Raw genomic sequence first — 26031 nt, 5'->3', positions numbered from 1 at the left:
CTTGGGAGTATAAGGTGGGAGGATTACTGGACAGGTGAGGCTGCAGTGAGCTGTGATCGTGCCACTGCATTCCAGCCTGGGTGACGGAGCAAGACCTGGTCTCTAAATAAAAAAATATATAAATAACAGTTACTGTATTTTAAGTTGTGGCCTTATCATATGCTAGTGACTATTAATTTGCATAATATAGTGTTTTTCCAACTTTAACAGTATTCTTCAAGCCAAATCTATAAGTGTTTTTCAAACTATAACAGTATTCTTCAAGCTAAATCTGTCTGTATTAACAATGGCATTTTATTGGTATAAGTTTGCTTTATAAATTCAAATTTTAACTCTTGTAAAACTAATTAGAAGAATGAAGCAGTTTTAGTGAGTGTAGGAAATTGAAACTGGTAGTATGGATAATTGCTGTAAACATATCCTAATGCACAGTTTGTTTTTTTATTTTGTTTCTATTTTTTGTTACCAAGTTTTGTTCCTCTTAATTTTCAAGTGATAGTTTATTTTTCTTAAGCTAATGTTCCTATATTAGAATGCTTTTTAACTGATTCATACTCTTGAATGAATAGTAAAAATTGCTTTTCAACGTTAAATCACAAATACAAAATGCACGTATTTCTTATATTAAACACAATACTTAAAATAAAACTGAATGTTAAATGAACATTGTATCTAAGAATGACCTCTTCCTCTGACTATCTCCTTTTATGTCTTGATGAGACACTGTACTGAAAAGATGTGCCTGTACCTCGGGGCATTTGATCAAGTGCTCTGAATGCATGTTGCTATAGTGTGTAGTTTGTAAGATTTTATGTTATTGGACATATGAAGGCCTCTGTGGTTGTTAGTTTGTTTTTTTAAGTTTCTTGTAGAGCTGTGTCTTTTCCTATCATTGATACATTTAAAAGCATGAAATTAAGCATAAATATGGAAGGTAGAGCTTTATTCCAAGCTCTATACAAAAGTGAGTAAACTTGTTTGCACTTTTAAACACATTCGTGTCCTCTAGTGAGTAAAATTTGGGCTTATTTCACCTTTAAACATTCAAGGTTTTTTGTTGTTTTAAATAGGGCTTAAAAATTGACATTTTAAAAATTCAGACCCCAGGAAATTAGTATGCTAAGCACTGTTGAAGAAGAAGGGAAGGGGTTTGAAGTTGGTTATGCTAAGCCTGAATCCTGATGCTGCCACTTTATAATGCAAAAGAGCCTCTTTCCACATATGTGAAAATGAAACTAATTGGACGTGTACTTTACTTTATTTTTTCAAGACAGAGTCTCACTCTGTTTCCCAGGTTGAGTGTAACGGTGGGATCGTGGCTCCCTGCAAACTCGAACTACCAGGCTCAAGCAGTCCTCCCACCTCAGCCTCCCGAGTAGCTGGGACTACAGGCATGCACACCATGCTCGGCTAATTTTTTATTTTTTGTAGAGATGAGGTCTCACTATGTTGCTCAGACTGATCTCTCCTGAACTGAAGTGATTCTTCTGCCTCGGCCTCCCAAACTCCCAGATCCCCAAATCACACCTGAGATTACAGGTGTGAGCCACTATGCCGGCCCATATACCTTAAATGTGATGTACTTGTAAGGATTAAATCAGTTCTAAGCTGTGAAAGCACCTATTTCAGGGCTTGAAAGATAAATCGGCCTGGCGTGATGGCTCATGCCCATAATCCCAGCACTTTGGGAGGCTAAGGCAGGTGGATCACCTGAGGTCAGGTGTTCAAGACCAGCCTGACCAACATGGAGAAACCCCGTCTCTACTAAAAAAAAATTTAAAAAATAGCTGGGCATGGTGGCATGTGCCTGTAATCCCAGCTACTCGGGAGGCTGAGGTAGGAGAATCACTTGAACCCAGGAGGAGGAGGTTGCGGTGAGCCGAGATCGTGCCATTGCACTCCAAGCTGGACAACAAGAGTGAAACTCCATCTCAAAAAAAAAAAAAAGATAAATCAGACACTCAGTGAGTGTCAGATCTCCTCTTTTATCAAGGGCTTTATCAGTCTCTTTAAATATAGTACCGATAGAAAATAAATTGTATGTCTAGAAAAGTGTTTTGAATTCTGTGATTTTTATTTTAGACTGGGTTCTTCCTTTCTGGACGGGATTTTTCATTAATAAATTGTTACTCGAACATTAGAATATATTTTCTTTATAAATTATGTATATACTATAGAGAAAATTATTCTTGTGCTTGTGAAAGTAAAACGTACACACAGGTATAGAAATAGTACCATGTCAGACCAGTCATGTTGCCCAGGCTGATCTTGAATTCCTGGGCTCAAGTACCACAAAACTAAAAGATCAGTAGAAAAATATGTAATCAATGATATTCTTACCTTGGTGGATATGACTTTAAATTTTTTGTGAAATAAATAGTTAAATATTAATTTAACTACTTTAAAAGTTCTTTCTGGAGGGAACAAAATGTCTAGCAGTCTCTTGAACATGCCCTTAAATGTGTAGTCTTCAACTTTGACTATATTGGAATTACCTAGGAAGCTTCAAAAAAGTGTTGATGCTTGGGTCCCAGAAATGTTATTTTAAATAGTTTGGTGTACACCCTGAGCATCAGGATTTTGATAAGCAGGCACGGTTGAGAACCACTGATTTAGAGACTTGATTCTGGGTTGGCATAAAGATTAAAATCAAATGATAGCTAGGCACCTACAGTTTTGAAGTAAAATGATAGATGTAGTTAATGGGAACTGATATTTGCATAGCATTTTACAGCCTCTTAGTCTTTTTCTTTATGTGCTTCTCATTTGATTTACATTTTCTGCCTCTTTGAATGTCTTTTGGTTGGTAACCACTATCAAAGGTGCATGATGCTTCTGTTGCAAGCAGTTGGATAGGTAATATATTTGCTAAGTAGAAATTGTGCACATATCTGCCCCCCTCCATCTTTTCTCTCTGCTCATAGTTGTCCCTCCATCTGAAATGTTTTACCTTCCCATCCTGTGTGCCTAAATCCATCCTATATGTCTTTTAAGGCTCATCTCTTTCCTGAAGTTGCTTAAAAGATGCTACACAATTTCCATGCAGAACTGTTTACAGCCATCTATTTGCTTATGTGACCTGAATTAAATGTCATAACAAGTGCACCTCTTTTCAAGTTGGGAATATGAGGTAGCCACATTCTAGGCTTTTTCTCAGAGAATGGACCTTTGAACTGTTTGCTGCCCAGCTCTTACTAGAAGCCCTTCTGTGAGAAAACATTCATAGATGTCTACATTGATATGTGATTCATCCATTCTTTTACAATATGGTTATGAACTTTCAAGCAATATTTCAAGCAAAATAATTTGAAAATTTGCTATAAACTCTGGACTTTTGCCTGAAAATTACATGTATACATATGTATTTATTTAGAAATCAGGGACGTCCTGATTCTTTAGAGAACCATGTAGCTAGTTGAGAACTTGAACTATTCTCAAAAGCACAGATTATTAGATCAAGCCTGACTATTAAGAGGGCTAGATATGCAGACCACATTGTTTTGCTTCCCCTAATTAAATTGCTCTTCTTGAATTGGGCATTGTTGTGCTTTACTCCGCGTTAAAGAGCATTTTGAGAAACAGCTCTGTAAAATTCCATTTTTTTTTGGTAGGAATATTGGAGAGTTTATTTCCGTATTTTTGAAAACATGAGATTGCAGTCCATTAGTGGGTTGTGAAACAATTTGGTGGTCCCAACTATTATTTCTTGTTTTTGTATTATTTTGCTTTTTTCCTATGCTATATTTAAATATTAATAAAATCACATTTTATCATAATGTCACTGTTTTTCCTTTTTAAAGTATTGTTTCATGAACCTTTTTAAGTTTTTAATGTAATGTGGGTACTGGTACTGTATTGCTGTGTTAAATGTACTTCTTACTGTGTTTTGTAGTCTTGTACTCATTTTCTCTTAGACTCAGAGGAGAATTTTTTTCGTTTGTTCTCGTTTGTAAAATGACAGTAATGAGAGTTGCTACCTTATGGGTTTATCATGAAGACTAAAAATATATAAAGTCTTTAAAACAGTGCTTACCTTGCACATAGTAGGTGCTCCATAAATACTAGCTGTCATTACCGGGAAAAACAATCTTAGAGCAAAAGCTTTGTTTTAATCTTATGCACATTAAAGACATTTGTTATTAATGATGTCCTTTGCTTTGGCTGCCAAGAAAAAGCAGCTGAGATTTTTTTTTTTTTTTTTTTTGAGACAGGCTCTTGTTTTGTTGCCCAGTCTGGAGTGCAGTGGCACAATCAACAGTTTACTGCATCCTTCATCTCCTGGGCTCAAGCAGTCCTCTCACCTAAGCCCTCTGAACAGCTGGGACCACAGGCATGTGCTCCTATGCCTGGCTAAAATTTTAAATTATTTGTAGACACACAGTCTCGCCATGTTGCCCAGGCTGGTCTTGAATTCCTGGACTCAAGTAATCCTCCCGCCTCAGACTCCCAAAGTGTTGAGATTACATGCATGAGCCTGACCTTCAGAGATCAATTTATGGCCTTTTGTCTATCTTCTATTAGCCCTGATTTGTCATCTCAAACTTTCTGTTGCATCTCTGCAGGGAGCCCTTGGATTCTTTCTTGGACATCAGAATCATCAAAACATGATAATTTTTTTAATTTCAGAGTTATTTTTATATTCATTTACTGAAGTTCCGTTGTAACTTCAGAGATATTTTTATATTCATTTACTGTGCCAGGAGGAGGGTAGAGGTCTTGGGAACATTTACTGCCTGTTTAAACTGTACATCAACTCAGACACCCAGAGTGGTTAATTTCTTAGCTTTTTACTAGATGATTGAGTCCAATATGGAAAAGAGATTTTGATAATAGCATTAGCTGTCTACCTTACCGAACAAGTTTGTTGGCCTAATTAAACCTACGCTTTGTGGAACTCCTAAGTTAGAGTAGATTTCCTCATAGGGAAACTCTATTGAATCTTCTTAAGCAATGAAAGAAAAAGCTGTCCATTAAGAACTTTCGTGGAATAATATGGTTCAATATTTTTTTCCAAAATGTGGCATCAGAATAATATTATATTTTAAAATTATTTGTCAGTGTTAGATATTATGTGCTTTTTGTTACTCTGGTACATACTGTGTGTCTATCATAAAACATTTCTGAACAAAACAGTAAGCTTCATTTATATGATTAAGTCAGTTGATGTGGTTAAAAAATATGGGCACAAGGAGATGTTTTGAAAATGTAGAGAATTGTAATTTTCTGAACTCCCTTTAGGGATATACTTGTTAAGGCTGATTTCTCAGTTATATGTTTTTAGAAACGTAGTATTTGCCATTTTGAATCTTTAGTGATTCAAAAAAATCAATTTAAAGCTGAAAAAAACTAATTAGACTTCTGACCATATTTAAGGGTACATTTTAGTAGATGAATACTTCCACGTGTCCCAGACTTTTTGAAAACTAGAGATCCTCGGAAATAAATGGTAAAAGACAGGCTATAGAAAATTTTCCCCTCAACAGGAAAGTTAGTCTTATATCTGGATCTAATTTTTACCACTTTTAACAGTTTGGAGAATTCGCTATCTGACTTTCAAGTCCAAACAAATACCTCCTTTGTTTTTGATGGGAATAAATTTAAAAATGCAAAGGAGAGAGTCCAGTGATTGGCAATAGAAAATAGTATAAAAGGAAATAGAGTGAAAGTAAAAATTTTGACAATGGAGGGCAGCAATTAACGGAGAGGAAATTATGGCCTCAGAATGCACACATGTATTTGGTAGGATGTTGGAATATGAAATGTTTGTATATCAGAGGGCTGATGGCTTGTGCTTTGATAATGCAGTTATGGTGGGCATAGCTTTGCAATTTAAATTATAGGGAAGAAATTGAAGCAATATTTGTTTTATCATAGAGATACTTGGATTTTTGTAACGTGAGTATTAAGATCTTTCCTCAGCTGTATTGGAGGATATGTTAATCCTCCAATGAAATCATTCTTTATCTTTGGAATCATGAGGAAATCTAGGAAGTCAGTGACTCAGGCATAAAATCAGAAAGTCTTGAACATTTTTAAATTGTACTAAAATTATAGAGAAGGGAAGTCTTAAATGGTCAAGAGATGGCAAGTGGGAACTATGTACTTGAAAACATTTCAGATGTCATGATATACTTTTTATAGGGCTGTCTTTGTTAGCACAAAATAATTAGTGGAGTGTTTCAAGGTCTACTTGAGATAAACTCTTCCTAACTCAAGATTTCCAGAAAAGTCTTAAATTTCTCAAAGGTGAATTGTATTGCTGAAAGGAAACCTAGCTCAAGGGGAGGGGAGGTCTGTAGTCTTTGGGAGCAGAAAGACTCAGGTTTGAAAGTTTGTTTTGCCTTTTAATTCATGCTTAGGTCAGTGATTTCACCTTGGACCATGGCTTGTCTCTAACAGGTATAGAGTAATTTTTAAGTTTTTGTGAGGTTTAGATACAATGAAGGTTTGGCATCCAACCAATGGTAGCTGCTGTTATTTGTCATTTTAGGAGCCTAATCTAGTGACTGTCGAAGAATCTATGATGTTTTAATTGTTTTCCTTCTATAAAGTTTTAAAGACAGTATTGTTCAGAACTGAAATCTAGATGAAGAGAAATCCATCTAATTTGCATCTGTTTTTCATTGCCTATTTCTCCAAGTGATTTCTATATTGTCTTAGGCATGCATATTTTAAAAAGTCCTTCATCTGCATAATAGCTTTTAACATTATTTTAATTATTTAAAATCACAACTTACTAGGTTTTTCTCTTAAATTTGTAGCATTGTTTTGTGATAGACTGTTTTTTCCATATCCTAATAAACTTTAAAAATATTGTAAATAGAGGTAAGGCAAGTATTTAAATATTTGAATTTTTCTATCTAAATGCAAGTTATCAGAAATGGCAAACTGGTTCCTTTTTTATATTTTTTAACACTTGGAATATATCCCGTGTGTGTTAAAATGAGCAATATTTTCAGTCCTTTTTGGGGAATATTTAAGGTTTCTGTAACTGAGCTGTAGTATGTGCTACAATTGTAGTGGCCCCAAAATTTCCATTTGTCTAGCATTTGCTGTCTTATTTAATTTCACAAAGATAAATTTATTTGGAGACTACTAAAACTAGTAAGTTTAGAAGAAGAGCTCTACAGAGACTTAAAACTTAACATTATGATCATTGTTGGGTATGTTGGTTCTAGCTTATTAATAAAAATGTTTATGACAGTGCAAAGTAGTGAGCTTAAACTCAGGGATATTTTTCAGTGTGTATTGTGATCTGATTTTATTTTAAAATTTATTGCAAACACATTTTGTTTTTCTCTCTTACTGCTTTTATTATTTTTTAAGCATGTAATTAGGTGAAACTGAATTGATTCAATTTTTGTGTTACAGGAGATTACCTGGAGCAATTGATGTTATTGGTCAGACTATAACTATCAGCCGAGTAGAAGGAAGGCGACGGGCAAATGAGAACAGCAACATACAGGTTTAGTATTTTCTTAAATTGAAGGATGATATCAGCATTCTAATTTAATTTATTCAATAGTCATAGTGCTGTGCTGTGTTTTAGGTGATACAAAGAGATTTAAAATGTGGAACGAGTCCTCCTTTATTATAAAGGCATTTCCAGTGAGAATTTGTAATTTCTGAATCTTTTTTTAATAGGGTTTTTTCCTTTTCTTTGATAGAAACGTAATACAGTTTGAATATCTGTTACCTAAAATGCTTGGTACCAGAAGTGTATCAGATTCTGGAAATTTTCAGATTTTGAAATGTTTGTATGTATGTAATCTTAGGGATGAGACCCAAGTCCAAACATGAAATTTATGTTTCATAAATAAGTTATTTAATTTATTATAATGATTTGTTAATTTATGATCATCTTTTTTCCTTTGGCAACCCTGAATAAACTGTGTAGTGGGCCTGAGTTTTGATTGTGACCCGTCACATATGAGTTTGTGTGTGGAATTTTCCACTTGGAATAAAATATTGGTGCTCAAAATGTTTTGGATTTTAGAGCATTTCAGATTTCAGATTTTTGGATTAGGAATATTCAACTTGTATATAGGTTCACTGATTGAAAAATAAAAGACCACCAGTGATTTTACCACCTAAAGATAACCACAGCTGGTACATCTCTTGTTACTAAGCAAAATTGGGATACTATTATATTTCTGTGTATACTTTTTCCCCCATCAAAAATTATTTGCATGTTTTCATATTCTTAAAATATGATTAAAATATCTTCCTGATAGCTTCACTGGATGAATATACCATAATTTATTTAATGTGACATTTCCGGGGTAGGTGTACAGTTCCTTTGTTTTTAAGTGAAAAAATGAGGGGAGGTGAATTATCAGTAAGCTGGATAATTGATGTTAGAACTTTAATAACTGAGACTTCCAGCTATTCAGTTTGGCCATACTTTTTTCATTATTTATTCTGTTTTCTGAGTCCTTTTGAAAATGTCCAGAGCACTTTATTCTCACCTTCGATAAGTTGATCATGTAAAATGTTCCTTTTAGCATCTTTAAAGGCAAATCATTTCTATAGTGGAAGATGTTAGTCCATTTTTCCTTTCCTCTTACCATTAAAATGCCATGATTTCTCAAAATAAATACTTAAAGATAATAGCTTATCAGCATAAGCCCTACAAAAAACACTGCACTTAAATATAGGAAACATTAATAGAAAGAGGGATTGTATGTTTAAAAGATTGCTTTAGTCAGCAAGGATCTGAGAAGTATAAATTAAATATACAACATTATGTTGGCTGTCTTTCCCAAATTTATTTACACATCCTTGGGGACCTTACCAAAAATCCAGATTTTGAGGTGCCAGTTTGCTTGTTTTATTTCAGTAGGTTTGGGGTGCTGCTTATGGTGTCTGTCCCTTAACCTGTTCACACAAGTAAGCATTTTGCAAACATTACTTTATTTTTCAAGAATAAACCCTGTTCTTAAAGTTACAAGGCTCACATGGTAAAGTTATTTACATATCTTGCTGCCTATTGCTTGCAGTCTGTTGATGCATGCCTGACAGTCTCTTATTTTGCAACCTGTTGATGACAGGCCCTCATACAGTGAATGACTGACCTGCTGCCATGTTAATTTCTTAAGGCTAGTGTCTGATTAATGATTACATTGCCTTAATTGAATACTTTAACTTTGGTTGGGTGACAAAGATAATACTTGTTAAATGATCTTTATGAAGTACTTTTTTCTTGTGTGGGGTGTTTTTATTACTTAATTACTTTTTATTAAGAAATTTTTGGTAATGAGCCAGTTGTTTTTTCTTAAGATTTGAATATGCACATTTTAAAAAGTATATGTGTGTGTATGCTCACATAGGCATATGTATGCACATATCACACATGTAGAACTATTTCTCTCCCCGCAAAAATACATTTATGTGAATTAAACTACCATTTACTTTGTTTCTTAGATTAAATGAAGTTAATTTACTAAGATTAATCTTACATAATATTTATGCATCTGTTTATTTAACTGTGTTCTAATTTTAGGTCCTTTCTGAAAGATCTGCTACTGAAGTAGACAACAATTTTAGCAAACCACCTCCGTTTTTCCCTCCAGGAGCTCCTCCCACTCACCTTCCACCTCCTCCATTTCTTCCACCTCCTCCGACTGTCAGCACTGCTCCGCCTCTGATTCCACCACCGGGTAAATAGTAAATAAGACATTTGACTTTGAAAGAAAAATAGCTTGCGAGTGTTTTTTTAAATTTTTGACAATTAAAATAATATCTTGATCGCATTACATTAAAAGTAATAGATACTAGGTTTATCTTTAACAGATTCACACTGAAACAGATATATATGTGTCTTGCTATTTCACAGTATAGGAAAGAGACAGTGTTCTAAAATTGAGAAGAATATACAGATACCAATCTTGTGATTCAAAAATATGATAATGATCCCCAAACTTAAGTTGCTAATAGGATATATATAAATCCATACTCAGTCATAAACTTTACCAGTGTTAATTTGTTTTAAAAGAAGCATTAAAGATACTTTTAGGATGGGAGTAGATCAAAACATTTTATCTTGTGAAGAGATTGAAATTAATATTTCAGTCTGGTCTTCTGTATACTGGTTTCCTTTTTGGAGACTGCTACTGGGTGCCTGGTATTTACTTCTTTTAAAGAAAAGTGATATAAATGTTTATCATATTTATAGCTACTTTTGATTACTAATTAAAAACCAGGTTAGTAGTGATAGAGAATAAACTCACAAATAATTCCCAAATTTTATTTTTGAATTTTTCATCTGGTTGCCTCTCTTACTTTGTTTTTAATCTTTATCTGCCTTAACCAAGTTTTTATGAAACTAGCAAGATTGATTAAGAATAATAACTTCTTCCCAGGGAGAAAGCTAGTAGTAAATGATGAGAAAAAATAGCTGCTTATCCTCATCAGGGCAACATGAAAGACATGTATTAGGCTTTACTTCCTATTAATAAAATCAGTTTATACTAGAGAGCCATGTACTCTCACTCACTTTTATTTGCAAGAGAGCTGTCTTTGTTTTAAGGTGCCAGTTGTGATCGGAGTACAGAACCAAATACAGGGTCTGAATAGTCCTTCCCTAACATATTCATCCTTGGCCTCTAAATGTCAGCCACTGCTTCTGTCTTTCATCCTCAGTGCCTTTGGTTTCCTTCCACTGTCACCTCTACTCTCAAAAAGTATGGAAAAATATGAAAAAATGACTTGTGGCTTTAGAGGGTCTGTTGTCTCAAAAATAGAGGAAGGAGGAGGTTGTAATATAGGTTTGAGGTCCTTATTCTAGACAACATTAGTATTTCTAAATTCAGTGAATTTCTTGTTCCAACAAATAGATTGAGCAGAAACCACTCATTAGTTGGGGCTGACTTGTGGTTCTTGTGTCTTTAATATGCTGAGTAATAACCAAATGAAAGGGGACTTAGGTGATTTAAAATGAGGACTTCTGTGATTTCTATATGAATCCTTTGTCCTCTGAAAAAGAATTAGATAAATAAAAGAAATAATGTTTTAACATATTTGATTAATGATACTAAAAAATTATTAATGTTTGTGTTAATAATCCTGTTGGATTCCTTTGTAATATTACTTTACTAGGTAGTAAGTGATTTGAAATAATTTTCTTTTTTATTCTTAAAAATCTTTTTAAAAATTTTATTTTTAATTGACGGTATTACTTGTATATGTTTAATGGGGTACAGTGTGATATTTTGATCATGTCTGTGTTGTAGAATGATTAAATCAAGTTAATATATTCATTGGCTGACATACTTACCATTTTCTTGTGGAGAGAACATTCTGAAATCTACTCTCCTAGCAGTTTTGAAATATACAGTTATTAATTATAGTTGCCATGCTGTACGGTAGAGCTCCAAAACTTTTTTTCCCATTTTACTGTAACTTTTGTGTCCTTTGAAAATCATCTCCCCTCCCTCACCCATGGCCCCCAGCCTCTGGTAACCACCATTTTACTCTCTGCTTCTATGAGTTGGATCATATGAATGAGATTGTACAGTAATTGTCTTTCTGTGTCTGACTTATTTCACTTAGCACAGTGTCCTCCAGGTTCATGCATGTTGTCACAAATGACAAAATGAAAGGATTTCCTTATTTACTAATATAGTATATCCCCAGATGGCTAACATTTTGTATGTTTAGTACTAATTATTAAAGTAACTAGGACAGAATTGGTGTGAATTAATAACAACAAATACTTAGCTGGTATAAGAATATTCAGAAACTCTGTAGAATATTGCTACAGAGGTAATTGCTATAGATAGGCAGGGGCATTATCTGGGAGTTTACTTTTTTTCAAAGTGATAAAATTACTGTTTTTTTTTTTTTTTTTTTTTTTGAGAGAGGGTCTCACTCTTTCGCCGAGGCTGGAGTGCAGTGGTGCGGTCTCAGCTCACTGCAACCTCCACCTCCCAGGGTCAAGTGATCCTCTTGGCTCAGAGTAGCTGGTACTACAGGCATGTGCCACCATACTGGCCTTTTTTGTACTTTTTGTAGAGATGGTGTTTTCGCCATCTTGTCCAGGCTGGTCTTGAACTCCTGACCTCAAGCTATCTGCCCTCCTCGGCCTCCCAAAGTACTGGGATTACAGGCATGAACCACTACCCCGGACCATTTCTTTTTCATGTAACCTTTGTTCATAAGTATAACAAATCTTTGAACAGTGTTTAGGTTATTAATGACATTATACTATAGAGTGCGGCTAATTATTTTTCTTTTGCCTAATCTATTTTTCTACTTAATTCTCAGCTACATGCTTTCTGTATTTTAAAATCCAGATTTCCTTTGATGCTTATTCTTGGTTTATATTTCTATGCTGTTCTATGAGTATTTAATGAGTACAGACTCAAATGAATTCTAATGCTGGTATATATGCTGAGCAGGATACCAGTTGTTTAAAACCAAATATTTGAAGTTGAGACTCTCTGAATTGCTCCTTATTTTCAGTAGAATGTGAGCTATTGGGGAGCATACAGGCTATGTATTTCTATCTATGTTTCCCTACAGTTTTAGTCACAATAGTCTTGTATGTACTTGGCATTCCCTAATGTGTTTGCTAATTGAGTTAACGACATATGTGTGTGTCCATAACAGCAAAGATGATTTTCGGATTCATACCTGGTACATTTGATCAGGATGGGCACTAGCTCTGAATAACAGTACGGGTGCATAGATATATGCCAGCTGCCATGCTTAAAACTGTAGTTTTCAGTTACCATTTACCACAGAACCACATGATTACACTATGTTCCGTAGTTTGTTGTAATTTAAATCATCTTAAGAATCATAAGCAGCTAATGAAAGAAAGCTATGATTCAGGAGTCTTTTTAAAGTATTGCCTTAAAAGATACTCCGTTTTTCTTAGATAAACTGTCTTGTTTTTTTTGCTTTCTTCAGAAATAATCAAAAGAAAATGGAAAAAATATTTTTTAAAGAATCAATTTCAGTGTATTTTAATGTTGCCTTTTTAACATTAGACGTCTAATGTTTTTAAAACTAAAGTCCAAAATGTGATAAGTATAGTAATGATATTTTATTCCCGTATTTTAGGATGCTACTAGTTTTGTTTTGTTTTGTTTTGTTTTAATAAGTAGGGTGACCATACATCCAGATTTGCCTGGAAGAGTCCTACTTTATACTTTCTATTCCAGCATAATTATTATTATTCATTCTTAGAAAGAAATTCCCTGGTTTAGATGATACAATTTGTGATTGACTCTTGCAAATTTACAGAGGGCTTATTGCATAAGTAGATAGTTACTGTTTAACAATTATAAGGTGTTAGAGATAACTCTCCTTTGAAGAACTGTCAAATAGTTCACAGAAGAGGAGAAATATATTGCCTCCTCTCCCCCTTAAACACACACCTACAAACATATATGAAACTTTGCTAGTAACACAGAGAGCGCAAAGTATTTCTGGCCATAATAGATTTGTATGAAGAGTAGAGGAGATTTATATATTAGAATACAATAAAGAAAGAAGAGATGTCTGGAAGTGCAAAAGTATTTATCGTGGTTCCCTGCAGCCATACTAATAGTAGCTTGAAAACAAATACTGGGCCAGGCGTGATGGCTCATACCTGTAATTTCAGCACTTTGGGAGGCTGAGGCGAGAGGATCACCTGAGGTCAGGTGATCTTTACTAAAAATACAAAAAAATTAACTGGGCATGGTGGCGCACACCTGTAGTCCTAGCTACTTAGGAGGCTGAGGCAGGAGAATCACTTGAACACAGGAGACAGAGGTGCAGTGAGCTGAGCTCACACCATTGCACTCCAGCCTGAGTGACAAGATCGAAACTCCATCTCACCAAAAAAAAGAAAAAAAAATACTGGCTAATTTGGTTCTTTTATAATTTTCAGAAAATTTGTTATTTCATTTTCTTGTGAATCAGAAAATAGTTTCCATTGTACTAAGTTTTTTCAGAAATACATTAGAGTGGTTTCATACTGTTTCTGAGTAATAATAGATATAATAGCTAACACTTATTGGATGCTAACTTTTCAGGGTACTATCTGAGCACATTGCATGTATTCACTCATTTGATTCTTGAACAATATCTGAAGTAGATATTATTCTAATTTTGCACTGAGGAAGCGGGGACATAAGCCATCTAAATAATAGCTAGAAAATAGTAAAACCAGAATTCTAACCAAGGCAGTTTTGCTTGAAAGCCTGTTTTCTTTATTAACTATGTTGAAATGAATCAGTACCTATATCCAGAAAATTGTATTATTGGATTACGTGTATTTGTCACAGTAACATGTCTTAGAAACTTTTTTTTTAAAGCATTTCTCTCATGTTGAAGTACATGCATACGTATTGGTGGGTAGGGAAGTTAAGGAGATTATAAGGAACAGTCATCAGATTTTTGAAAATCTGAATAAGGTTTTTACTATTTGCCTGAGTTGTGTTAAGATGTCTGTGTTTAGCTGAAGAAGTCAGTTTTGAAATACTTGTGTATTGGAAGAAAAACTGTAAAATTGGAGGTATTGTTATAGGGTAGGTGATTTTGTGTGTTTGTTTGTTGTGGTAAAATACAATATATTTGTCATTTTAGCCATTTATTAATGTGTAGTTCATTGGCATTAAATACATTCACAATGTTATGTAACCATCACCATGATCTGTACCTAAAACTTTTTCATCATCTCCAGCAAAAACTCTGTGCCCACTAAGCTCCTTCCCTCCTAAGGATAGCCCCTGTAACCTCTATTCTACTTTTTGTCTCTATGAGTTTCCTTATTCTAGGTACCTCATATAAGTGGAATCATGCATTTGTCTGTGACTGACTGACTTTGTTTGTTTCTAAAATAATAGAATTTAATGATTACAAGCTAACTTTATGGTAGGCTTTTAATTTAGGCTTTTAAATGTTAATTTACTTTAGTGTCATCATATTTGATGTTCTTTTTTTTTTGTAGTAGAGTTTGCTGAAGAATAGAAGGCAAATTCAGTTAAACTCATTTGTTTTTGTATGAACTCTTATAAGCCTCAAATGACTAGTTCTGTGGGTCTTGGGAACAATTGAAATGTAGCCCAGTAGTGGAATTCTGCTGAGTTGAAGAAGGGTCTTTGCTTTACTGAGATATAGCCCAACTACTCTGGACCACAAACCAGGCATCCCTGCTTTTAAAGTTAGCTGTAGGGTTTAACTGTTTATCTAGATATGAGATATGTAGGATTCTGCATTTTAGAAAGAAGTAGATTTCTTCCTAAAAGACTGTTGTCTTGTATCAGTGTCTGACTAGTCATCTAGTACTACTAATTTCATGAACTTTAAAATCTTGTTTATTTCTTAAATATGTTAATTTTGGGTTAGGGATGATATATAGGAATTGGGTCAGAGGGTGGGGGCGGGCGGCGAGTTGCTCATATCTAGGGTCATTCTGCATTTGCTCTAAGTCTTGCATTCTCATTAGATTATTTTTCCATTAGCAGTCTGGTTTTTTAGCACAGCAGTTCTCAAACTTTTTAGTTACAGTCTTCTTTAAACTCTTTAAAATTGCTGCAGATCCCAAAGAGTTTCTACTTACGTATGTTTTATCTGTTTTTTAATATTAGAAATTAAAACTGAGAAATTAAAATACTAGTTTAGAGATATGCATAATACACTCATTACATGTTAACATTTTAAAATTTCTTATGAAAAATAACTGTGCTTTTCCTAGAATAATTTTAAAAATTTAGTGGGAAGTCATCTTATTTTACGCTTTTGGTGTGGCTTAGTAGAAAAAACTGGTTTCTCCTGTGTGTTTTCACATTAAATCTATTGTGATATCACAAGTCATGTGGCCCCTGGAAACTCCACTGTAAGAGAATGAGCGTGAAAAAGGCAAATAACATCTTAGTAAAATTTTTTTTTGTTTTTTGAGATGGAGTTTTGCTCTTGTTGCCCAGGCTGGAGTGCAATGGCACGATCTCAGCTCACTGCAACCTCCGCCTCCTAGGTTCAAGCGATTCTCCTGCCTCAGCCTCCCGAGTAGCTGGGATTACAGGCATGCACTGCCACACCTGGCTAATTTCATAATTTTGTTAGAAATGGGGTTTCTCCATGTTGGTCAGACTGGTCTCGAACTCCAACCTCAAGCGATCTGCCTGTCTCGGCTTCCCAAAGTGCTGGGATTACAGGCGTGAGTCGCTTCGCCCAGCCACAGCTTAGTAAATTTATGAAAGTAGTTTTGACCTGGCAGATTCAGTAGGGTCTCAAGGACCCCCAGGAATTCCTGGACAAAACGTTGAGAATACTGCTTTGGCAGAAGCTTGGCCTATATTGGATGAATATTATCAGTGTCCTTGAGGAAGTACACTTTTATCCCTTTAATTGAGAAACTATTTTATGACTGTAACGTTTATTAAGCTAATTTTATAATACCATGGATTTTTTGTTTTACTCAACAGATTACCTCAAATTAACTGACACTGTTTGCCAGAAATGTAAGCATTTTCCAGAGCTACCATTAAAAAAGAATTCCTTAAAGTTTTTGAAAACTGTATTTACTCTTGTGTTTTTCTATATTTAATGATAAAAGCCTGCCTATCAGTGTTTTCAGTAAATTCAAAACAGAGAGCAATACTGATTATAATAAATAGAATTTTCTGGCACAATTAAAATTTATTTAAATGTAATAGAGATTAAAAGCTTTCTTAGGATGTTGATTTTTAAATGTGCTTTCTCCTCCACGATGCACCCTTTATAATGGTTACATTTTTAATACATCATTGACACCACATTTTGTCGAATCTAATTAGTTTTATTTCTGCCTTCTGCTTACACTGCTCTTTTGATCGTCTCATGATTATATGGAAGCTGGTAGAGATAATTTCTTTACAAGTTCTCTATTAAAAAACATTGATACTTCTATCATAAATGTTTTGTGTAAGAAGTTTATTTTCTGTAGGCTTTAGATTTTATACAATAGAAGAGTAAGAGATCCTAATAAAGGTAACATAGTTTGTCCATTTTATAATTTATGTAAAATTATCTTTTTTACCTTTTAGACATGAAGTATGCTGGTAAATTTTTGGTTACTTTGTTGTGTGACCATACCACTTTTTAACACTTTTCTTAAAAATAGCTTAAATCTTTTTTTGCACCTTGTAATTGTTTTAATTATGAAATACTGGTTTTGCCATATTCTTTCTACATTCTGGTTTGTATTTAAGGGTGGATGGTAGATGAAATGATACACATGTGTGTGCGTATGTTTTTGTTTGTGTTTAGTTTTTAAAATCCTGTTACATAGAAAAGCATTTTTGGTAGAAGGTGATATTTAAAGGTTTTTATAAACCTTGGCCTTTTCTACTCTTTTTGAGTCAAACTTCTGAGTTTGATCAAGGCTTTGAAATACAAATCATGAGACTTAAGGAAAGTGATCAAGTTTATCTATTTCTTAAATAACACTGTTGATGGAATTTGCAATTTACTAGTGAGAAATAGGAAGTGTAGTTTACATATTCTGCCATTCTTTTCTTTCATTTGAATTTGAATAGAGAAAAGATAAATGGTTATTGCATGTATTGGTTTTCTACTGCTGTATAACAAATTATTCCAGAATGTAGTAACTTAAAACAACATACATTTATTATTGAACAGTTTTCTTGGGTCAGGAATCTGGGATAGATTAGCTGGATCCTCTACTTTAAGGTCTCTCTCAGACCTTACAGTCTTCTTTAAAGGCCTGACTAAGGAAGTATTTGTCTCCAAGCTCACTCACCTCTTTGTTAAAAGGATTTTGTGTTTTTCTAGGCTGTTGGATTGACAGGGCTTCAGTTCCTCACTGGTGTAGGCATCTAATAATGTCAGCTTGCTTAATCAAAGCACATAAGCCAAGAAGGCAACAGAGAGGGTGCCAGTAAAATAGAAATCACTTTTTTGTAACCTAGTCATGGAAGTAACATTCTTTGGGGTTTTTTTTGTGTGTGGTAGAAATAAGTCACAATGTCCAGCCCCCACATGGGACAGGACATAAGTACCAGCAGACAGGGATCATTGAGAGCCATGTCAGAAACTGTTTTGCCTTAGTTGTAATAAAATGATGACAGACTACACTGAGAATGAGTTTATAGACAATCTTTGTTTAGTTTTTTGTGAGTACAAAGCCCACTATTAATTTTTTGGGAATTTTTAGTGTGGGTAAATTCTTTTTAATATGATGTTTAACAGGAATGCTGCCTTTCTATTTCTTTGCCTCAGTTCCTTCAATCTCCCAAATAGGATTTCAGGTCTTACCCCCACCCACTTTTACATTTAAGTGTATGTGTTATATACTGGAAAAATTAAGCTGGGTGTGGTGGCTCACTGCTGTAATCCCAGCACTTTGAGAGGCCAAGGCGGGTAGATTGCTTGAGTTCAGAAGTTCAAGACCAGCCTGGGCAACATGAAGAAACCCCATCTTTATAAAAATATGCAAAAATTAAGGCCAGCCATGGTTGCTCACACCTGTACTCACAGCACTTTGGGAGGCTGAGGCAGGTGGATCGCTTGAGCCCAGGAATTTGAGACCGGCCTGGGCAACATAGCAAAACCCTGTCTCCACAAAAAATGTAAAAAATTAACTGAGCATGGTGTGGTACACACCTGTGGTCCCAGCTACTTGGGAGGCTAAGGTGGGAGAATTGCTTTGAGCCCGGGAAGCAGAGGTTGCAGTGATCCGTGATCATGCCACTCACCCTGGGCAACAGTGTGAGACCCTGTCTCAACCAGAAATAAATCATCTTCTCTTTTGAGAATGACGTATGGTGTAGGCTTTCATAGTACTTTTAAGTGTCACAGGTAGATGCTTTTGTTTCATAAAAGTTTGGAATGGGATTTATTTAGTCTGTATTAAATTGCTCAGCAGTGAAATTAGGAGAGAAGCTTAGAATCAGATCCAGTGATCCTCATAGTATAGTCCTGGGCCAGCAACATCATCTGGGAAATTTAGGGGAATGTAGGTTTTCTGGTCCCACCCCAGACTTACTGAATCAGAAATACTAGGGGAAGGGCCGAGCAATCTGTGTGTTTTAAGAGACTCTCCAGGTGATTCTGATGCATGTTCAAGGTGGTTTGTTTTTATTTTTTTACTTATTTATTTTTTTTGAGACGGAGTCTTGCTCTGTTGCCCAGGCTGAGTACAGTGGCACGACGGCTCACTGCAGCCTCTGCCTCCTGGGTTCAAGCGATTCTCCAGCCTCAGCTTCCTGAGTTGCTGGGACTACAGGCACATGCCACCATGCCCGGCTAATTTTTTGTGTTTTTAATAGAGACAGGGTTTCACCATGTTAGCCAGGATGGTCTCCATCTCCTGACTTTGTGATCCACCCACGTTGGTATCCCAAAGTACTGGGATTATAGGCGTGAGCCACCGCACCCGGCCTATGTTCAAGTTTTAATACCACTAATCTATTCAGTCTGTTAGAGCTTGAGTATTACTTTTCCAAAAGGTTTTGACCAGCACTAGAAATCTACTTTTACTACTGTTATGTATAGCTTTCCAGGAAAATCAACATTTTTAAAACTAATTTTTCAGATAAAGGATATAGAAAAGAAACAAAATATTTTCCTTGTTTAAGTCTGTTGTCTAGGTTAGGCAGCATGTGTTTGCCAGGAAGATGGAGGTGTTGGGAGGGGAAAGGAGAGGGACTTTTGAGATGAATTTTGTTTTCCCTTATACTGTTTCTCTTTTATTAAGAAGAGTCAAATACTAAATAGTGATTTTTAAGTGAGAATAGTGTTGGCCTTACATGATATTTCAGTTTGAAAATACATTCAATAATTGTCAGAGAATTGGTTATATAGTGTTTCATCAACTTTATAGTCTTGTTTTAATGAACATTTACTTATAAAGATTTGCATTGAAATAACATCTTAGATGAAATGGAGGTCTCACAAGAGGAGCCCTTCCTAGTTGCCATGCCAACTTTCTGGTGTGTAGGTATTGATTGGAAAGACCTATGAATGAGATAGTTTTTTCTTTCATTATGTCTTTAATTCCAGTAGATTATTTTTGTCTGTCCTATGATACTACTGTAGTAAGATTAACATTAAAGGCAGACAGTAATTTTAACTACGCTTGTAACATACTTGATTCTTTGGTCATATGTCTTTTATCTTTTTTTATGTTTTGTGGAAGTTTAACAACTTAAATGTTTTTGAGGACTAAAGTTTGAAGGGGCTGACTAGAAATTTTTTAGTGTTTTGCATGAATTTACATTTTAACATTAAGCATTAGCATTAATGCTAATGTTAATTAATGCTAATGCTAGTTGATGCTAAGTAAGCATTAGCTAAAGTGATACATCTGGCTCACATTCGTTTAGGTAAAGTTATTAGGATTATAGTATATAGAGTGGGTGGATGATTTTGGTGTATTCCTTTATCTTATAAATCTTATCTTACAAATCTGTATCTTATAAATCTAAGAAAATAATCATATATTTACATATGAAAACTAGATCAAATAGTGAAGTAGTGTCCGTATTGTTCTAAAGATAATTAGGTTATAGTGTATATTAAAAAGATTTAATGCTCTGCCTTCCTTACTTTTCTCATTTACTTTGGAGTTTGGGACTCTGCTAGCTTGTATGGTTTGCTGGATTCTTTTAGTTTAGTAATTTGGGAAACAGGAAGGTAACCTCAGGATGAATGAGAATTGCCATTAGCTATGGGTCAGTTTAGTAGACTTGTGGATTCATAAAGAAACTTGATGGCTGCCTTATGTATCTTCTTTAGTCTTGTTGGTTTTGTAAGTTTGGAATATGTTTTTATTGTGTGGGTGGTTAAAATCAGGTGCTTTGGTCTCTTTTTCAAGGCCATTTGCTACCTTAAGATCTTTTTAATCTCAATCTCTTACTCTGATAAAACATGCACATCAGAACATTTTTAGATAGTGTTAGAATATGTTTCCTTTGACAAGAAAACATTTGAAAACAATTGTTTCATTTTTTTGCATACATTTAGCTAATGAATTAAGATTATTTTTTAGACTAATTTTGATGTAGTTTTTAAGATAGGATTTAGGAACCCATGCCAACTCTTTTAGTTATTATATAAAACTTTCCATGAAAAGGTTACTTTAAATTGTCTTACTTTTTTTTTATTTTCCTGCTTAGAAATCTCTCATTTTTCCTCCACTGAAAAATAGTTAAAATTTGCATGCCACATAAATTGCCTTTCATGTATCTCTTAAATTTAAAATGCTGAATTTAATTTTAGTATTTAGTAAATGCATTTTACATTAGGCTTTAAGGGCACATTTGATCCCTGTGAAATTGAGAATGTACATAGTTTATTCCTCAGAGTTTATAATGTATACAAATAATGAGTGAGAGTCACTCAAATTAATATTTGCTAGCACCTGTAGAAGTAAATCATTCACATTTATGTTAATGTGCCCTGGGGGTATATATATATGAATTGGTTATTCCCCCCTTTCTCTCCTCCTACAAATCAAAGGAAATGTTAGCCTTTTACTACTTCTGCCAACAGTACTAAAACAGTCAACACTTGAATGAACCACAACATATTGAGCTTTACAAAAGTCAGTAATATCCATCATCTTGAGTTATCCTTGTACTACCTGCAGTATTAGAGAAAGAACCCACAGATCAGTTTTTCTGTTAAAATGTTAAAATAACAACCTCAGGCATTGATTATCATATTTAGTTAGGATTAACTTCATGGCATTTGATAATTGTGTGTGCATAAGTGTGCTTTTTAACTGATGTCTAACTTTGTGATTACTAGTGGGGGAAACCTTGTTATCAAGTTGTTAGACTGGGTGTTCATCAAGGAAGTTGGATGTTATACTCGAATTGTTAGTCCTCTACGAGAAAACAGAATGCTTCTCTTGAGTGAATAAGCCAGGATAATGAGGCGAGGGGTTTTATTTCAAAGTTTGTTTTGGTGATGGCATAAATACATAACAGGTTCTGAAATCCAATTACTATATTAAATTTCATCACTTGTTTTTTAGGTATTCCAATAACTGTACCACCTCCAGGTAAAACTTTTTTCATGTTTTCTCCATCATTGTTAATAAACATGAAATTTCAAGCTTATAGTTACAGGAGAGATGGTGTTGATGTGGTTAGAATATGGAATAGGCTATTGGGATTTCAAGGTCCTATTTTCAGCTCTGCCTTTGCTTCATTCCAGTTTTGATTAAGATATAGTTTTCTTATACCTGTCTTACCCATTTCTGTAGAAATAGAGATTCTGAGAAAATTCTTACCTATTCAATTTGTGAAGAAAACAGTATAGGATATAAAATAAAATTTTTCTTAAAAATGTCTTTACAGACCAATGAATTTTTTATGTCATATAGTGACTATAAGAGAAGAGAAAGATACTTTATTTTGACTTTATCATTATTTCTGATTTTTTAATTTTAATCCTGCTGGCTTAGTATCATGAGAAAATGTGTTCTAAACCCCACATAGCAACTAGACAGACAGCTGGTCAGGTGGCTGTTCTTAGAGTGGTGATTGTTTATTGTTGTAATAGTATGATCAATAGGAGTTTATATGTGGCCCAGTGTTTTATTTATTTATTTATTTATTTATTTATTTTTACATTTTTGTCAGTTATTTCTTTTTATAGTGTGATATCACACCTGGTAGCAAGTGTGTCTTACTGAGTTCAGTGTTAAAAGCCAAGGTGTATGAAGAGAATGAGAGGTGATAATGCTTGCAAGGGTGGGTCTGAATTCAAAATGACTTTGATAAACTGAGTGAAGTTTAGGTAGCATAGGACAGTATACATATTTAGATGTGGAGTAGAGACATTGATTATATGTGAATGTGTCTGAAATAGACTCATCAGGGAAAGTCAAAGGAATCATTTATGTGTCTTTTTAGTTTAAAAAACAATGTGGTTGTGAGGCTGTATGAAATAGGATTGTGGACTTTAGGACTAATGTGGTAATTGCTAATTTTGTACTTTTAAGATGTTTAATAGAGGAGTTATAGATCCTAAAACTGGATACAGTGAAGAACATGGTAAACATGAAAACAATTTGGAGTGGGGCTAAAAATCGATTTAAGTGGACCTTTGAGAAGGATTCAGAGAACTGATTTATTTTTTCATAGAATTACTAAAACGGAGGCTTAGTGGAAGTGTTTTCACATAACTGCAAGGTGACAGGCAATATGACAGTGGAATACTCTTGTTCTCATTTAGGACAGTGTCTGAATTGTAGTGTGAGAGACTTAAGTTAGATAATTTAGTGCATTTCCTAGTAGTGAGAGTTGTTCATTGTTAACACTTGGAAGGAATTGGTATCATAAGGAATTGACATCATAAGTTTTGGAATCTTTTTCTGCTGGGATGCTTTATAGCCTATCTGAATTTGAAAGTATAGTGTAGATTAACTGTTTTTCAGCCATATTATTCTGTGGTATTCCGTTTAGGTATTGTGAATTATTGAGAATGCAGACCCCATGATACAGAGGTACAAATTATATTCCTTCCAAACTGATCCACAAACTATATTATGTGCTTTTCTTTGTAAAGTAGTTTATTAGGGTTGTGCTATTTGAACATCTTTTATGGTGGATATTCTCAGCTTCGAGCACTATGCATTTACTGGTAAGATTTTATTTATAAATTACACATTTTAAGGAAATTTCTATACTTCTAAAACTCTCGAAATATTTTTTGAAAGAGGTGATTGTTATATATCTACTTTTCTTCTAAAATATTTCAAATATATCTGGTGGCTACTGTTTTATGTATGGAGAAGGTAAGGCATTGAGATTAACTTTCTCATACTTACAAAATGGGCTGTGTGTGGTGCTGAAAATAAGACCAATGTCCTGACTCCCAGTTTGTTCTCTGTGTATTAGACCAGACTGCTTACTTAAAGTTTTATTGCACTAAAAATCTGTTTATAAGTTTGAGCTCCATTTTTTTCTGTCCATTATTACAACATAGAGAAGCACATTCATATCCCCAGAGAAATTTAGTGATACACAGCAACGTTGTTTCACTCTTGACATTAAGTGTACATTCTGTTAACATTTTTTATCTTATGGTTGAATGTTTCAGGTTTTCCTCCTCCACCAGGAGCTCCACCTCCATCTCTTATACCAACAATAGAAAGGTAAATCAGTATGGATACTGATTTTTGATCATTGATAGCCTTTTGACAGAAGAACCATATACTTATCTTGGAAATATTTTCAAAGATTTGATTTTATAAACACAGCACCTGTCTTTTAATTTATAAATCTACGTCTATGTTAGTTTTATATAAGATGTTGGACCTGTAGCCTGAAATCAAAACAGGGCAGAGAAAACTAAAATTATAATATTTTGAAATAATCTCTTGCTTTGATTTATGACACACTTGATTAAAGAAACTCCTAGACTGTTAAAAACCCAGCAAGTCAGTTTTAATGGGAAATACAAACATAAATTACTGGAAGTGATAAATAATACATGTCTCTTTTGGGATGAAGTAGGGAAAACTATTATGGGACCATAGTCAAGAAAAGCTGTCTTATTCCTTGATACTCCATCTCAGCTTCCACAAAGAAGGATTAGAGCCATTCTGTGTGGCAGTAGTCTTATTTTTTGTACTGTATACTTATGGCTTATGTTAACTAGAATGCTGTACAAAGAGAATATTTCCCTCATGGGTGGCAGTATGGTGTTTAACAACATAGAAATCAAACAGTGCTGCGAGGCAAGGTTCGTAAGCCCTTTGAGACTCAGTTTTCCTTTTTACCAAAAAGGTTGATAGAGTTTTGAAGATTTTAAAAGCTACTGAATATAAAGTACAAGTATAATTCTTGGCAGGTAGAAATCACTAATAAGAGTTATTGCTATTTTCTCTTAAGTGGCAAATAAACCATTAAAAATAGTGTGTTTCTGAAAAAATGATTCAAATGATATAAAAAGACAAAATATGTGAGAACTTTACATCAGTAGCATCAAACCCTGCATATGATTTTATAAACCCTGCATAAAATCAAGAAAGCATGAATTGTGAGAACATAAGGATTTAGTTTTGTTAAGTGACTATTAGGCACATTTGTTTTCTCAGTCAAAATGTTAAGAAGTATTATTTGTTAATCCTGCCAGTGGGGCTGAATTAAAATTAAGACTAAATTTTTAATCTGAAATATTCTGATAGTCTGAAAGTTTCTGTTACTTTACTTGTGACTCAAGCTAAGTTGATTGGATTATTTATGTTAAATAGTACTAGCACATCCTATTTTTCTGTAAAATTAGGTATTTTAATATTTTTTAAGTCAAAAATCGTGTTTTATTAATAAAATTATACAACTAAATTATTAAATTGGTGGTTGGATAAAAGTTGTAATTTTGCCTTAAGTTTTTCCTTTTGCACTACATTACTAAAATTCAGAACTTCTTTGTACCAGACATAAAAATATATCTTTTTCTTCAACAGTGGACATTCCTCTGGTTATGATAGTCGTTCTGCACGTGCATTTCCCTATGGCAATGGTAAGTAGTAGTATTTAGATGCCTAGATTCAGTTTGGATCAGTGAAGTACTTAAATATTTTTAAAGCAATAAAAACGTATTGCATCTTACAGAGCAATTAAAAAATATTAACTAAAGGAGTGAGTGGTCTATGTATCTGCCAGGTTAGCAAACAATACATTTCATGTATTTAATCAACTATACTTTTAAAAATTAGTTCATGGTGACACAACAGGGATATTTGTACTTTGTGTTTTCTAAAAGGATTTAGGATTTGTCACCAAAAAAGGATTACAAAGAACGGAAATCAAGTACATAGAAAACTACCATATAATGGAAAAAACCTGAAAGTTGGTTTTTGAAGACAACAAATAAAACATGACAATTTTATGACAAGATTAAGAAAAAAGAACACATAAACAGTATCAGAAGCAAAAAGGGATTACAACTGTAGACAATGCAGATTAAACAATAAAAGAGAGGCCGGCTCAAGCCTGTAATCCCAGCACTTTGGGAGGCCGAGATGGGCGGATCACGAGGTCAGGAGATCGAGACCATCCTGGCTAACCCGGTGAAACCCCG

At 34.2% G+C, this 26031-nt stretch overlaps 1 protein-coding gene across 8 annotated transcripts in view; it reads left to right on the top strand.

Annotated features, from left to right (window-relative positions):
- FIP1L1 (factor interacting with PAPOLA and CPSF1) overlaps positions 1-26031 on the top strand; it is a 72981-nt gene that overhangs the window by 37121 nt on the left and 9829 nt on the right. For 4 of the 8 annotated variants that reach the window (XM_011966507.1, XM_011966512.1, XM_011966510.1 and 1 more), the window contains 5 exons: positions 7372-7465; positions 9503-9659; positions 21974-22000; positions 24046-24100; positions 25415-25470. In XM_011966507.1, the coding sequence (XP_011821897.1) occupies positions 7372-7465; positions 9503-9659; positions 21974-22000; positions 24046-24100; positions 25415-25470 (389 nt within the window). The remainder of the gene's footprint in view (positions 1-7371; positions 7466-9502; positions 9660-21973; positions 22001-24045; positions 24101-25414; positions 25471-26031) is intronic. The other 4 variants (XM_011966511.1, XM_011966513.1, XM_011966506.1 and 1 more) reach the window with 1 other exon arrangement.

This window comes from Mandrillus leucophaeus, unplaced genomic scaffold, assembly GCF_000951045.1.
Source record: "Mandrillus leucophaeus isolate KB7577 unplaced genomic scaffold, Mleu.le_1.0 Scaffold762, whole genome shotgun sequence".
Classification (NCBI taxonomy): Eukaryota; Metazoa; Chordata; class Mammalia; order Primates; family Cercopithecidae; genus Mandrillus; species Mandrillus leucophaeus.
The sequence above is the reverse complement of the archived record's forward strand: the minus strand, read 5'-3'. Positions and strand labels throughout refer to the sequence as shown.